At 37.1% G+C, this 15,942-nt stretch overlaps 1 protein-coding gene across 2 annotated transcripts; it reads left to right on the top strand.

Annotated features, from left to right (window-relative positions):
* Positions 1-3,541: 3,541 nt before the first annotated feature.
* On the top strand, positions 3,542-15,345 carry LOC123876706. Of its 2 annotated transcripts, none has more exons than XM_045923019.1 (6): positions 3,542-3,699; positions 5,490-5,569; positions 9,378-9,464; positions 12,141-12,392; positions 13,335-13,467; positions 14,230-15,345. In XM_045923019.1, the coding sequence occupies exons 2-6, from the start codon at positions 5,495-5,497 to the stop codon at positions 14,439-14,441; spliced, it is 759 nt and encodes a 252-aa protein (XP_045778975.1). In that variant the 5' UTR covers positions 3,542-3,699; positions 5,490-5,494; the 3' UTR covers positions 14,442-15,345. The 2 variants fall into 2 exon arrangements, with proteins under 2 accessions (XP_045778975.1, XP_045778976.1); XM_045923020.1 differs by having other exon boundaries at positions 5,485-5,569.
* The last annotated feature ends 597 nt before the right edge of the window (positions 15,346-15,942 follow it).

Genomic DNA, 15,942 nt, shown 5'->3' with positions numbered 1-15,942 from the left:
AGGTCCATAATGTTTTTAAAGGTGTGTGAAATCTATCACTCCGCACTTGACCAGCGTGGGTAGACTACGGCCAAACCCTTCTAATTCTGAGAGGAGACCTGTACTCAGTAGTGAGCCGCCGATCAGTTGATGATGTTAATGCACCAGTTAAGGAAAAATAAAATTTCGACGTGCGACGAAAACCGACCCATGTAAATCCCAAGTGAAAGTTTTTGTTTTGCCTACCACATATTTTAAAGTCAAACGTTTAGAATTTAAAATTCAATGTAAAATCGATCCGCGTCACAATTCGCGAAACTCATTTAAATATCATAATCAGACCAATATGAAATTCTAAACAGAACTCGAACTCTCGATAACTGATTTATATGGTAATTCAGGTTCTAGGTGTGAAATATTCAGTGACATGTATTTATTTATTATGTTATCAGAACAAGGTTCAAAAACTAAAACTTGACTTGGTAACTTCGGTAGTCTAACAAAGTTAAGTTAGTAGATTCATAGTTTCATGTTTTCTTATTAAATTTATTGTCTACTTACTGATACCCGAAAAAAAAGAAATGAAAATTTCTTCTTAACTTGAAAGTTTTAATGATATTAGTAAGTACAGCATGCTTAGTTCTGCAATATAGGCAAGGTCATTGAACTTGATAGAGTTACGAACAAATAATTATCAGAATAGACATGTATAGAACTAATTATACCTACCACAGTACGCCCCCATCCGTCCGTCCGTGCCGTTGATAATGCTAAACAAAAGATAGATTCTGTTAGTCAGAGAGTTGCTAAAACTTCAACTACTAATACATCGCAAAATGGCCTCAACTTAGCTGGTGTAGGGTCCATGGTTTTTTTGACGCAAACTAACGCAATTTGCGTGAAAAACCACTTGCGATGAAATTGGGGGCATCTTCTAGACTTTTTTTGTAATAAAATTCTTTACTTACCTTTACCTATACAGTCAAAAACACCTATTAAAAGTAGGCATGCTCTTGAAAATTTGAACTGGTAGATGCTTTTGACGATTCAAAAGTATGTACTTGTAAAGTTTATTTAACAGGGCTCTCTCCGTCACTCGTTTCCACTCGTTTCATACAATCGTAGTTCCAATTTCATTTGAATATTAAGCAAGCAAAGTCCATGAAATTTTGCAGACATATTCTAGAAACTAATATCTGTGTCTGTGGTGTTTTAGATTTTTCTAAAAATATGTAGTTTTAAAATTACAGATTTGTATGAAAATTTTAAGACCGCGTAACTTTGAAACCGAATATTTTAACAGAAATCTGGAAAACCACAGACATAGATATTAGTTTCTAGAATATGTCTGCAAAATTTCATGGACTTAGGTTGCTTAATATTCAAATGAAATTGGAACTACGATTGTATGAAACGAGTGGAAACGTGTGACGGAGAGAGCCCTCTTAAATTAAAAATCTTTCTATATCTTTTCTTTTACTTTGCAATCATGTTTTACGCCAGATGTATGTTCGGGAAACTGTGCCTAGTGGTTAGGACGTCCGCCTCCTAATCGGAAGTCGGGGTTCGATCCCAGGTACGCACCTCAACTTTTCGGAATTATGTGGGATTTGAGTTATTAAATATCACTTGCTTTAACGTTGAAGATAAACCTCATGAGAAAACCTCCAGTTCCATAGAGTTCTCAAAGGTGTGTGAAGACTGCCAATTCGAACTTGGCCAGCGTGGTAGACTATGCCCAAAACTCTTCTCATTCTGAGAGGAGACCCGTGCTCTGTAGTGAACTGGTGATGGGTTGATCATGATGATGATGTATGAGGTTTGAACCTCCAATGACACTTTAGCTAATAGGAATTATTCAGGCCTGAAGGATTGTGTATATCAGCGGCCTCTCCATACAAAATTCATAGACCGCCGCCAATCGCCATCTGCGATTTATAATGCAGCTCTAATGGCACACCTGCTACGCTATATCGATTTTTAATCCATATTAATAGAAATCGAGGATAAAGTAAGTGATTATAGGTAGATGTGATGTAACGAAATGCCGGCTTTACCTGCGGCGAGCTTCACATTTGGATTCCTAATTTTGTTTTATTATGCTCGCTCGACTTCATCCTAGGTACATTACACGTGTAACTAAACAAAAATTATTTATTACTTTTTAGTGCTTGTGGTTTTGAAGTCGGTTTTATTTTTCTTTAGATTTTTTTTTATTTTCTAATTGTATTTACCTACCATTTGCAACTGAATTTCCGATCAATATGGTTAAAACTAAAATATAACCTACCAACTATAACAAGTATATATATTCAGATCGTAAGAGACTTCTAGACAAATGCAAGGCTAGACCTAGGGCTCGATGAAATCAGGGGCAACGCCCAACGGCACCTCCTGTGAGGCTTGGACCGCGGCATAGGATGAATTAAGACGCATGGGTTGGTTGGATTTGACTAGTCCGTTAGACCCCGAAACTATAGTAAGGATCCGTCCAAGTGACACAAGACCATTGAGAATCATAAGAAATAAATTGCCATTAGATGACACTACACTCAAACACCTACCATTACTATTTAGTTAGCCTTTCGTATAATTTAACATTCATTACGCACTCCTAATATCAGTATTTGAAAAATTCAGTCTAAATGTCGCAATGGAACCGCAATTGAGTTGATACATAAATTTTTCCTTATAGCATATTGTAAGTGCAGTTCATTCGGGGCTTTCCATGAAGGTTAAACTCACACATTCAAAAGAAAACAGTGTAATGAAATCACAGAGGCTTTATGATTTCATCTCTTAAAAACTTTTTATTGAAATTGAAAAGAAAAAAATTGGTATTACACGCCTGCGCCTTGAAAAGCATTTACAGACTACATACCAACGTATGTACGTCTTGTGTCTGATCTCCCTCCAGTCATGTTGAATTGCCGTCCCATCCCATCGAAGTAGAGAGTGTACCTGTGTTTGCGTAGTCTTGGGCACTATAGCATCTCCTGCGTAATTCACTAGTCTACTTTGAGAGACTATGGTGGCCAAAGTACGACCTTGGAATGGCTCCATTATCAAGATTTGGCAAATGATTCGATTTCAGTCAAATACGATAGTTCGGCATTCGGCAAATTAACTAGCCACACTATTCGGGATACGGGAAACGTTTTGTGTTGAACGAGTTTTTAAATAAGTCTTTATTCACACGAGGACGTTTGACTAATCGTAATTTTTCACGAATCGTTTTTTTTTGACGGCGGCAATGCTTTTTAAATGCCTGTGTCACATGCATCAATAATCGTAAAAATTGATGGACACGTCTTAAATCATGTATTATATATTCTTTGATTCGTTAACGAACGAACAAAACGAATGTGGACATCAATTCGTGAAAAAACACGATTCCGTATGCAATGTGAACATCCAGCCGTCATGATAAATCGTGTTTTTTTGTCAAATCGTGAATGACGAGCCCCGTGTGGATGCGGTTTAGTCAGACAAATTAGCCGGCCGGCCGCGCGCCACGCGTTATTACATGCCTCTGTGTCTTCATTACACTATGTAGATCAGCGCACACAAACATCTTGCATTGCGCGTGCGCAACTGCGCATTGTATGTTGTCGATCTTGCTATAATTTGGACTGTGTCAGCGTTTTGTATAATTTTTGCATTTTGGTATTGTTTTTAAGTGTCAAGTGTGTATTTATGCTGTATTGGGCCTTAAAACAAGTAAGTTGATCATGTTTTAACAATAATTTGAGCGTATTTTTAATAATATTGCGTGAATTACGGTGAAATCGTTTCGATCTGGCTATGTAAGGAACAACTATACTTACCTAATTATATTGTGTAGTAAGGAGTAGAGAGTACCTAACAACGATGTAATTGGTACCTACCTATTTTTTATTTATTTACGTACTTACTGATCAGTATTGGATTGATAAGTACAAGATAGTTTTACATACTTACCCTCTTTTAGACTATCTATCGACATTCGAAATAAGTGTTACTTACCTAATCTATACTTAATGCAATAAGTGACAAATCTGTTATAGGTATATTTTTTTTAGGTACATAATATTATGTGTATGGAATATTTATTTAAGTCTGCTAACGCCAAATAAGTTTATTTTTGTTATACCTACCAGATGTTTCATTATTGTTGAATAATTAGGTACGCCACATCAATTTCACGGTTTTCTCAGTGACAATAGGTAGGGGTCTCCCCCATAGCAGAATGAATTAACAATTTTCATATTTTTAGAGCTCCGTACCTAAGTCTGTTGCGAAGGGTGCCAAGGGGACCCTAATACTGCGCTGTCCATCTGTTTGTTTATCTGTCTGTAATCAAGCTGTATCTCATGAACTGTAATAGGAAGAGAGTTGAAATTTTCACACAATAATGTATTCTATTGTCACTTTATCAACAAACAATAAAAATTTCAAAATGGTCGCCATGGGAATTAAAATAAACAAGTGTTATTTCTTGTACCTACGGGACCCTTCATGTGCGAGTATAACTCGCATTTGACTTTTTTTATAGTCTTCACTTGATGAAACGTAGTTTTTTTTAAAGTTTTAAGACGTTTATCTAAGTTTATTTGTCTCTAAATAATAATATTATGTAATACTAATATGATTGGATGTAGGAACTAGATTAATTAGTAATCTCCCGAACTGATGATCCGATAAAAATTCTTTCACTGATAGATAGTTAGTTCCTACATTACCCCCGAGTGCTATAAATTAAGTATACCATGCGAACAAAATTGCGGGAAAAATCTAGTAACAATTATCTACTTATCATTCAGTCAAAGGGTTGTAGACACAGAATTATAAATAAATATTATAGTTGTAGACCTCGCCTTCCTTGATGTACCTACCTATGACGTAATTAGCTAATTATAGTATTTATATTAATAACTAATTAACATTAATGTTGGATATTTCCATTTTAGTAATAAATATAGGTACCTAGTTAAGTACTTACTTAATATGTAGATGCGAGGAAAACTGCTAAACCTAACATACACTTATGAAGTTAATTTGAACAAAATATTTTGGACATACCTAGACTTAATAGTAATAAATAGAAGACAGATAGGATTTAAGACCCGCCATGTTGAATTTATGGTGACGTCACAGTCTTTTTGCAAATAATATGTACCAAATTACATCATTATACCTAATAACCTACATAGAAAGTACAATTAACTTTAATTACGTGTTGATAACCGTAAATACGTCGTTAATTAGTAAATGGGTTAATACATAAATACCTCTTGTAGGTAGGTACCTACGTATTCTAAACATATGAAAACTCATCAACACACAGTCCAAATCCTTGGACCTACTCGTAGTAAGCGAAAGCCCAGAGGTTCTCTATAGGTACCTATAATTTAGACAAGGAATAAAGCCAGATTTTCCTATATTCCCGCTCGAGCACAGCCGCGGGCGGGCGCTAGTTATAAATAGTATCATGATGGTTTCAAGATGATTTTTTTTAATTTTCAGGAAAAGAAAAATGCGAGTCGCCAGAAGCTTGCGCCTCGGGGCAAATCTTCGAGCTAACTGTTTCGCCATCGGATATTTGAATCTGGTAAAATATATTTTGATAACTTTACTAGAAAGGTACAGTACAATCTACATATAATCTGTCCGCAAAAATCCTTTGTCCTAATTAATTTCAATATTGATGAAACCTACCTACCTAAAACGTATTGAGAGTGACGAATCGTTTACTGATAACCAGTACAAGTTAAAGTTCATGTGGTGATATTTATTTTGATCGTCACTAACCCACGATTTGTTTGATTGTTATTGCTCATTTACTTATGTGTTTCTAGCTGACGCCCGCGACTTCATCCGCGTGGATTTAGGTTTTTCGAAATCCCGTGGGAACTCTTTGGTTTTCCAGGATAAAAAGTACCCTATGTGCTAATCCAGGATATTATCTATCTCCATTCCGAATTTCAGCCAAGTCCATCCAGTAGTTTTTGCGTGAAGGAGTAACAAACATACACACACACACACACACACACATACATACAAGCTTTCGCTTTTATAATATTAGTGTGAAGTGTGATGAACACGGGATCTTCTCGAACTTTAGCATTTCAACTAAGAAGATTCGACTTAAAATGTCAGACTAGTCAAACTGGTTATTGTTTCTTGTTTTTATATACGTTTTTACAATTTTAATAACTCTTTCACTATTAGAAAGCCATTTTATGCAGTTATAATAAATGTTATATATGATGATGTTATAATAATATGTTATATCTGGAGTGTGCATCAATTTCAACCTGAGCGAAGCCGGGCGGATCTGCTACTTTCTTACATAAGTTATAAGGAATTTGCGGTACATAATGATCCATTTGTGTCCTTCGCGGACAGTATTATCCACGGAGGACATAAATTAATCACTAAGAACCATTATGCACCTGGTAGACTAATAGTGCGTAAAAACACCTTAGTCCTAAAAGATGACGGACTTATTCTCTTCGGACAGCTGTAGTTTGCGCAGGCCCATATTATATTTACTTGAAACTTGATCAGGTGTTTTTTTGTATTACTGTAAGTATAAGTTTCACCTACAAACAATCTAGCAGTCGCAGCGAAATGGCTTAAGCCGGGAATTAGCCAAATCCCTTAGGGATATGGCTAAGACCCGGGAGATGTTAAAACGACAACTCAATTAGATATCTTAGAATACTGAGCATCTGACAATTTTAAGGTAATAAATACCCAATAGAACCTAAGTGCACAAGAACAAGTGTTGGTTTATGCCATTTCGCTACGACGTATTCATACTTATTCATACTTAGTAGGTATATATAGCTCGATTACCACTCACTGACTGACTGACTCATTGACATAATTGTTCTCCTAGAAGGAGACGGAAAATGATATAATGATGTGGGGGAGTTGTGTTTGGTTTCGGGAACCCTCTGGGGAAAAATTATGACATTTCAGAAAAACAAGATGGCGGCCGACGTGATTTTTGCAGCTCCGTTGTTTTCCAACCGATTTCGTTGAATTTTGCAATCTTTAAAGTAATTGGTTAAAAATTAATAAAAAAAGTAGAAAAAATTGAAAAAACAAAATGGCGGCTGAGCTGGAGCGTTTTCAAAATTTTCATTTTTCGACCCTTAACCGCGGCGCCACAGATCCCAAACGGGGTAGTCGAGGATAATTATTTTTCCGTGATTCACCCACGATTATCCTGAATTTTGACGGAATGGGAGTGGTTTTTAAAAATTCAAGATGGCGGCTGTCGTGGCGGCCATTATGTTAGAGGTACGAAAAAACGCAATTTTAAAAGTTAAATATCTCAAAGTTGGCAACATCGGAGCGATTCGGCTTCTATGAAGCGATTGTACGTATAGGCTCGAGGTATAGATTGGAGGAAAAAAATTACCCCATTTTTTGGGAAAATTTCAAGATTTTCGGGAAATTGTAAAAAATCGAAATACGCACTTTTAGCAAAATCCGAGTATGAGCGATTACGTGTTTTGCTCGTACAAATGACATTTGGATATTTTCGTCACCGGAAACTGGCAACACTGGAATTAATCAAAGAAAACGTGATTTTCGACATGGTCTTTTTTCAGGGACGATAGGTTCGCTTGGGTGCGAGTGAGATGAGAGATTGAAACGTCAACGGGAGCGGTATATCCTGTAGTTATTGGAAAAGTTGTACAACGATGTAATTTATTTCTGCAAAACGAGTTGGCGGCCATTTTGTAATTTTTTGAATTTTTCGAAATTTTGATCACGTTTTTGAGGCAGTTGGTAACATTTTGGAAAGTCAATATGTATGAATCGATTGTGTATCTCGGCTGGCAGTATGGAGATGTGCAACCGGTGTTGCCACTTTTGGGGAGATTTTCGAGATTCGAGACTAAGAAACTCCTGTAAAATTTTGTATGAAAAATTTTTTTTTCACTGATGGTGTCAGATAGAAAACAAAAACTTAGTAAGCCAAAATTATGGAGAGAGCTGATGATTGAGGGTTTCGGAGACGGGTGGAGGGCCCGCTTAAGGTATTGAAGATAGGTGGGGGGTGCTCGAGCAAATGTCATTCATGACGTCATCCAATTGCCAAAAAGCTGAAAAAAAATTCAAAATGGTGAAAAAAAGATGGCCGCCATACAAATTTCGCCGGCGTCCAGCTCGGAGGGTATAAAAGATGGAGGTGTGGTTTCGTGGCAAAAGAGGATCAGGATCCAAAGGTCTACTCGATAAATAGAAAAAAAATTCAAAATAGCGGAATTTATTGTCCCATACATTTTGTATGGCGAATATTGAATGTCTCATTCTCCTAGAAAGAGACGGAAAACGATACGATAATGTAGGGGAGATGTGTTCGGGTGGGGAAGGCGAGTAGGGAAAAATTATAACATTTCAGAAAAAACAAGATGGCGACCGACGTGATTTTTGTAACTCTTTTGTTTTCCAACCAATTTCGTTGAAACTCGCAATCTTAGAAGAATGTAGTAAACGATTAATAGAAAAAGTGGAAAATTTTGGAAAAACAAGATGGCCGCCGCACAAATTTCGTCGGTGTCTATCTCGGAGGCTATAAAAGATGGAAGAGTGGTTTCTTGGTAAAAGATGATCAGGGTCCGATCGGTCTACTCGGTGGAACAAATTCTGCATGCTCGCGGACCACTTTAGTGGTCCGCGCACCCACGCACCCTACTTTATTAACCTCAACTACCCCGTTTTTACAAAAAACAATATCGATGTCGATTTCAGGGTTTTCCAGGGTGCTGATTTTGGTAATGACATTCATTTCGAAATCCAAGATGGTGGACATGCACTTTTTAAGAGAAAAGTTGAAATGGGTGTCGTTTTGTGGGTTTTTTGAGGTGAATCGTGTATCTTAATAAATAAATTTGGTTTAGTATAATAAATTTAACCCAACCACGTCACGTGAGCTGCTTTAGCAGCTCGCGCACCGAGCAAAACACTAGTCTAATATTATAAATGCGAAAGTGTATCTGTGGCGGGCAGATACAGTTTGTAATAAATTAATAAATAATATTACTTTATTATAAACTAGGAAGAAAATTATGACCTACGCTGAAAAAAATATTAAAATCCAACAAAGATTTACAAAGTTACAGACATTTTAATTTTGGAGTGGGAGGGTCTTCTATCCCTTTCTCATGCAAAACGAAAATTTATATGAAACCGCAGGAAGCTACTATGGCATTAGCACGGAGTGACGTCATAATGCTATTATCGCTATCTCTGTCTAATCTGAAATATTTAAATGCTTATAACTTTTTGTTATTTGACGATTTAATTAGTTTTTTTAGTTTACGTCATTATTTTTATCCTAGTTTATAATAAAGTAATAAAAAAATTAGAGTAAAATACCCTATTGTTGTTTCTTTCAGATTGCCAGTCTCATCGACATCGGGTGTCATGTGGTCATTGTCTTCATCGTCACCAACGGCTTCCAATGCGACGTCAGCAAGGAGAGCGTGAGTAATCCAATATTGATAGTACTTCTGTTACCTACCTATCCATACTCAGAATTTCATTCATATGCTAAGTGTCGAGTGAAATAAACATCCTGGATTACGTAATTCAATACAACCGTTGTCTTCGACTTCTACAAGTCCTCTTGGCATCCAAAATAAGTAGTTTTTTCATTAATATAGATGCTCGCGGCTGTACTCACGTGGTTAGTCGACGTAAGCCCGACTAGTTCAAACCCATCAGTTCTTTTTCAATTCCATTTAATTCAATTCAATTATCTTTATTGCGTTTTTTCATTAATATAGATGCTCGCGGCTGTACTCACGTGGTTAGTCGACGTAAGCCCGACTAGTTCAAACCCATCAGTTCTTTTTCAATTCCATTTAATTCAATTCAATTATCTTTATTGCGTTTTTTCATTAATATAGATGCTCGCAGCTGTACTCACGTGGTTAGTCGACGTAAGCCCGACAAGTTTCAAACCCATCAGGAGTTCTTTTTCAATTCCATTCAATTCAATTCAATTATCTTTATTGCGAATTTGGGTCAGTTAACAGATAATACTATTGTTAGGTTCTGCCAAATTCTACCTTACGGCATGGAATAATACAATAACACAGTAATACAATCTTGTGATTAAAATAATATTATTATAATAATTTTACATATATTTGAGAAGTAATAATACTAGTCTAAGTACTTATTCATTTGTTATATATTGTTGTCAGTTTTTGTTGAATCATAAGTATAGATAAGTAACAGAATAGAAACAAAAGTGCAGAGCTGTTATGCTTATGTGTCCTCACTTGAGACCATTTTTTCCCCCCTATATCGTCACAAAAAAATATAATGGCAAGATAAATCGGTTGGTGGTTTCAATATAGAAAAGTGACGAGTATAATTACCTGTATAGCGAGTAAGTAAAAAATGCTGATGGCACGATAGATACTAGCAGCCTCGCTTTTCATAAATAAGTACATTTATTACATGGTCCGTTGAAATTCATCCATATCCATCGCTACCCATATTATAAAATGCGAAAGTGTGTTTGTTAGTTGGTTTGTCCTTCAATCACGTCGCAAAGGAGCAACGGATCGATGTTATTTTTTCATATAGTTCATATACTCGTAGTTAAAGATCGAGGCAATTCATACAGTTAAAGATCTGGAGAGTGACATGGGCTACTTTTTATTCCGGAAAATCAAAGAGTTTCCACGGGATTTTTAAAACTTATCTATATCCACGCGGACGAAGTCGCGGGGATCAGCTAGTATATTATAAATACAAACGTTTGCTCGTCGGCCTGTCTATCTGTTTGTATGACTGTTCCCAGTTTCTTTTCATGGCCCATTCCCTGAACTGATTTTGACGGAATTTGACACAAAGATAGCTTGCTTCCTGGAGGTGGGCATAGGTGGGAATTTATATCCCGGAAAATTGAAGAGTGGGATGCTATTTCAAAGTACTAAATGCAAGCAGATTGGAATCTAGTTAGTAATAAATTATTATTATCTACAATTCCGGAACCATCGGGATCCTATCGGATTTCCGTCCGCCCCTAAACCATTGAGGGTTGATTATAATAATTTTCAACTGTATAATACGTTATTTTATTTATTTATTTAAACACTTCATTGCATACAAGGACAAACAATTACTTATATAAGTACTAGCTGATGCTCGCGACTTCGTCCGCGTGGATTTTGGGTTTTAAAAATCCCGTGGGAACTCTTTGATTTTCCGGGATAAAAAGTAGCCTATGCTACTCTCCGTCCTTTCAGCTATCTCTACTAAAATCAAATCGATTGGTTGCGTAGTTAGGGCGTGAAGGAAGGACAAAAAAAACACACTTCCGTATTTATAATATTAGTATGATGTAATACCAAAAGGTGATGTTATTGCTAAAGTGATCTTTACCAGGTAACCCCATATTAAAGGAAGTAGAATATGCTGCGAGACGGGAAATTGTACAGGAAATTAAAATAATAATTAAAATGATTAGTACATTTGTGATAACATATGTAATAGTGTGACAATGTAATAGTATTAGGTACCTTCCTAATATTATTATCATCCTAATAATATTTTAAATGCGAAAGTTATAGTTTTACACCACAATGATTTAACCTATTTGGCTCAGTTTGTAATGGAGTTAGCTTATACCCGGACTCAACACATAAGTAGGTTTATCCCGTAAAACTAAAGTGTTCCCGAAGGATTTAAAAACTTACATCCAAGCGAATGAAGTCGCGGGCATCATCCAGTGTAGTAATTTATTTTTCTTTACTGTCGTATTCCTCATTACTGAGGGTAGTGACCCCTTTTCATCAATCTTATAATGGTAGGAGTTCTCTTGGGATAAGCTCTTGTGACAACTCGACTAAGAGAACAAGATTTCGACCCTTAGGTTAATTTACAGTTATTATCAGATGTTAGAGAAAATAACCGGGACCGGCGGCTTAAGGTGCTCTCCGAGCCACGCAGGAAACGAAAAAGGCTAAATTCGGACCTCTTAGTCGGTCGCCCATCCAGTTACCGACTTGGGTCAACGTTGCTTAACAATCACAATCGATTAAAATGCGTTGTCACAACTAGGCCACACGTCTCTCAATGTTCGATTTTCTCAATAAATTGATGATGATGCTGATGATACTTATGATATATTCTGTTTGTTTCAGCTGCGCGCCGTTCAATGGAATTGGTTGGAGCCAGTTCTAGTGATCATAAACCTCGGAACCCACGGCTTCTACCCTTTCCCACTAATATTCCACTACTACAACAAGATCCCCATCGACTATCTGCCTATAGCTGACAAGGAGCCAGCATGCTACCCTGGGATGCTGCATCTTCATATTGTGGATATACTGTACTTCTTGATCAACGCTGTGTGGCTCAAGTTCGTTTTAACTTTTGTAGCTGGCGTTCATAAGGTTAGAGGATTTCCCATTATTTTTCTTTGGTAACAGAAACCACTGATACAGTTTTAATACTTTACATTACATTACATTGATTACAGTTTAATACTACTAGTTTTACAAAGCCTCAATAGATCAACGGTTATAGGAGCTCAAGGTTCAAACTCCACCCGTTGCACTATTGTCGTACCCACACCTAGCACAAGCTTTACGCTTAGTTGGAGGGGAAAGGAGAATGTCAGTTATGATCCAAATGGCTAATATTCTTTAAAAAAAATGATAAATTATACTGATGCGGTATATCCAGGCCGGGCTCAATTGGTCACGTGATCCTAAAAATATAGGTACTTTCGGCGGCGCCCTCCTTCGATGACATGCGGGGTTGCCATTCTATCACCTTAGGACCTCAACGTCTATCGGTTTTTCGAATTATGTACTCTGCCATTGCCATTTCCGCTTCGCAACCCGTTGAGTTTGTCGGTTACTCTGATTCTGATACGGATCTTTTCATTTCTGATTTGGTCACATAGGTATAGAAATTCCAAGCATAGCTCTCTTCATCGCGCACTAAATGACTCTGTGACTCTGAGTTTTCTTATCAGGCCTATTGGTAGAGACCATGTAAGAAAGAAAATACGTTTATTTTCTGGAAGCATACACATCACCAGTTATACCTAAGGATTTGGTTACCCCGGCCTCTAACACTTGAGAATTAAAGCCAAAAGGCCTCTAGCAGAAGAAATGCCGGAATAAACTACCTATGTCATGTGTGGCACAACCCGAAACAAAAGGTCTCAACACAACATAATGATAATGCTATACACCTTGCACAAACACGAAAGCAAACAGCGCTGGTTTTCAGTAGGTACTCCGATTCGGGTGGCGCCATGGAATTTTTCGTTAGTAATTGGACCTAGTGTACCTAATAGGTACTTATACTAATTGTGTCTTTTTCAGAAAGACCCAGAACCCATGCGTATGTTCTTCGTCGTATCGATAGTGAAGCTGGGCATCCAGCTGCTGAACTTGTGCTTCCAGCCCGACTTTGAAAATGTCTTAGCTGTCACCGCTTTCAAGCTCACGGATATTTGTACGTATCTGACCAAGCACTATTTTTTATATTTTTTCAGCCCGATTCGTTCAGTGGTTTGAACGAGCGTTAATAGCTTTGCTTATATCGGACGTCCGAGGACACCAAGCATGTATTTTTTACCCCCGACCTAAAAAGAGGGGTGTTTGACGTGTGTATCTGTGCATCTGTGTATCTGTCTGTGGCATCGTAGCTCCTAAAGTAATGAACCGATTTAATTTAGTTTTTTTTTAAAGGTGGCTTGATCGAGAGTGTTCTTAGCTTTAATCCAAGAAAATCGGTTCAGCCGTTTGTAAGTTATCAGCTCTATTCAAGTTACTGTAACCTTCACTTATCGGGGGTGTTATAAATTTTTAATTTACAGTTGTTTCTTAGTATCGTATATGTATATCGTATAGGTATATTATATATTGGTTCAGAATACCAACATGTCCGATTTAAGGGGGAAAAATGATGTAAAAGGAATCAATATGGTATCTCTAAATGATCTTTGGCAGTGAAAGAGGCTTTGGGATCTTTGGAGTGGAATCGATTTACTAGTAAAGCTTTACTACTAAAACCGTGTTGGTAGGTTTCCAGGTTAGACCTTTACAACTTAGACCTTTACAGCATGGTACTTTTATCAGATGAGATCACAGAAAAACTTAACCAGAATTCACTCAAGGGGTAACTTATCATCGAACTAATAAACAATTGGAGAGTCAAAGAAGAACATTAATTATTTATCATTATCTTTTAAAAACAAAACAATTCCTCTTCCAGGTATTGCGACCCTATTCTTGGTTATAATCAACAAATACATCATATTCTTGAGGAATGAAAAGGCAAGGAAGACAGCTGATCAACCACCATCTTACATTGAATGTCTAGTCAACGGACCAACGACTCGGGTTGATGAGAAGAAAGACACGGTTTTTGTTATAGAAGAGAAGAAGCCAGAGCTCAAAGAAGGGGTGGAACCACAACCATGTTAAAGAGCCATTAGATAACTATAGAAATGTCATATTAATCTTTCCTATACTATTAATTGTGTGTAAATTATTTATTATACTATGATTATTATGATCTTGCTGAAGCCTTTAAGGCCTATTGCAGAGGACTCATAACAGTCTGAAAAAAAAACGGCACAAATAGAACAATTTTACTGCAGACGTCCCACAAGTATCGCCAACTTGATCCGATTTGTAACGGAGGGAAGGATAGAACATAATAAGTATATTAATAAGACGGCCAGAGAGGATGTGCATTCCGATATAGCTTCTCGTCGGTCGGCTGTTGTCAGATTAAAATTTGTGTGAGGCAAAAACGGTCCTACGCGTTAACTCTCAAAATCATTCCTTAGAATTGCGAAAATTATGCTGAAGAATATTCGTAATTATTCGCACAGAGACGGGCCGCAAGCTGTGCATTCTTCGAGGCACTGAAAATGACTGGTATAGTGACGTCATCCATTTTTATACGAATCTGAATCTCGGATAAGTAATATAGACACTATGTAACAATCATGCATGCGGCCTAACTTTGGTTTATTAAGGTGATCGCATACCACGAGACGAGCCGCAAGACGCGTAAGAACAACAAAAGACTCATACAAAGGCATTTTTCAATGTGCGAGTCCCATGCGTCAATACAGAGTTAGAAATAAGAAATGTTGATCGGCAGAGATCGGTACTGATGTGACATTTGACATGTGTGTTGACATTTTTGCGACGAACGGATGCCCGATGCTGCTAATGACACTCGCGTATAATGTGCAATACTGAAAAAACGCCTTTTGCGGCTCTTGCGGCCGTGTTGCGATCTCCTTTATTGTATAAAAAATATGATGGATTATATTGTAACTTAAACCGGGTAATAAACTCAAAACTTTATCAACTATACCTGTGTTTTATTTGAATAGGTATCGATGAAGTTTGAAAAGTAAATAAATAGCTTTTTCTCGCGACTTCATCCGAGATGGTTATTTAGAATTATTTAATGATCCCGTTGGGATTTTTCAAAACATTTTCTTAATGTAGGTCTTGTTTCTAGTGCAGAATACTAGTTATTGTACTACGTAAAGTAGCGACACTCATTCCCTCCGCCAAAAAAATAAAAAATATCGTCGCCCACAACATAATGGCACGGCTATTGGCATTGGCGTGACTTGGTTTTTACCATGTTCATGTTGTTTCGCTCGATTGGTGTCACTCTGACCTCAGCTTTACCGTTACCTACACACACAAATCCTGTGCGGACAAGCCGGTGGTTGGGTAGGAGTAATATAACTAACTTGAAAAGAGCAACCGCCGAGTTTCTTGCTGGTTCTTCTCGGTAGGAACAGCATTCCGAACCAGTGGTAGATTATTTTGACGATTCAAAAGCACTTGTAAAAGTTTAATTGAATAAAAATAATTTGAGTTTGAGTTTGAAACGAGTTCGCTTGTATGGAGTATCAGGGGTGTGTTAGATAGGTATAGGGAGAATATAGGTACA

The sequence above is a fragment of the Maniola jurtina genome, chromosome 22 (genome assembly GCF_905333055.1).
Source record: "Maniola jurtina chromosome 22, ilManJurt1.1, whole genome shotgun sequence".
Classification (NCBI taxonomy): Eukaryota; Metazoa; Arthropoda; class Insecta; order Lepidoptera; family Nymphalidae; genus Maniola; species Maniola jurtina.
Note: the sequence above shows the minus strand (reverse complement) of the source record. Positions and strands in the feature narration are given on the sequence as shown.

Bases quoted from the DNA above. Each gene is read 5' to 3' on its own strand.
- LOC123876706 (XM_045923019.1), top strand. From the start codon at position 5,495: ATGCGAGTCGCCAGAAGCTTGCGCCTCGGGGCAAATCTTCGAGCTAAC. The intron at 5,570-9,377 runs GTAAAATATATT...TGTTTCTTTCAG, and splicing joins CCATCGGATATTTGAATCTG to ATTGCCAGTCTCATCGACAT. The intron at 13,468-14,229 runs GTACGTATCTGA...TTCCTCTTCCAG, and splicing joins TTTCAAGCTCACGGATATTT to GTATTGCGACCCTATTCTTG.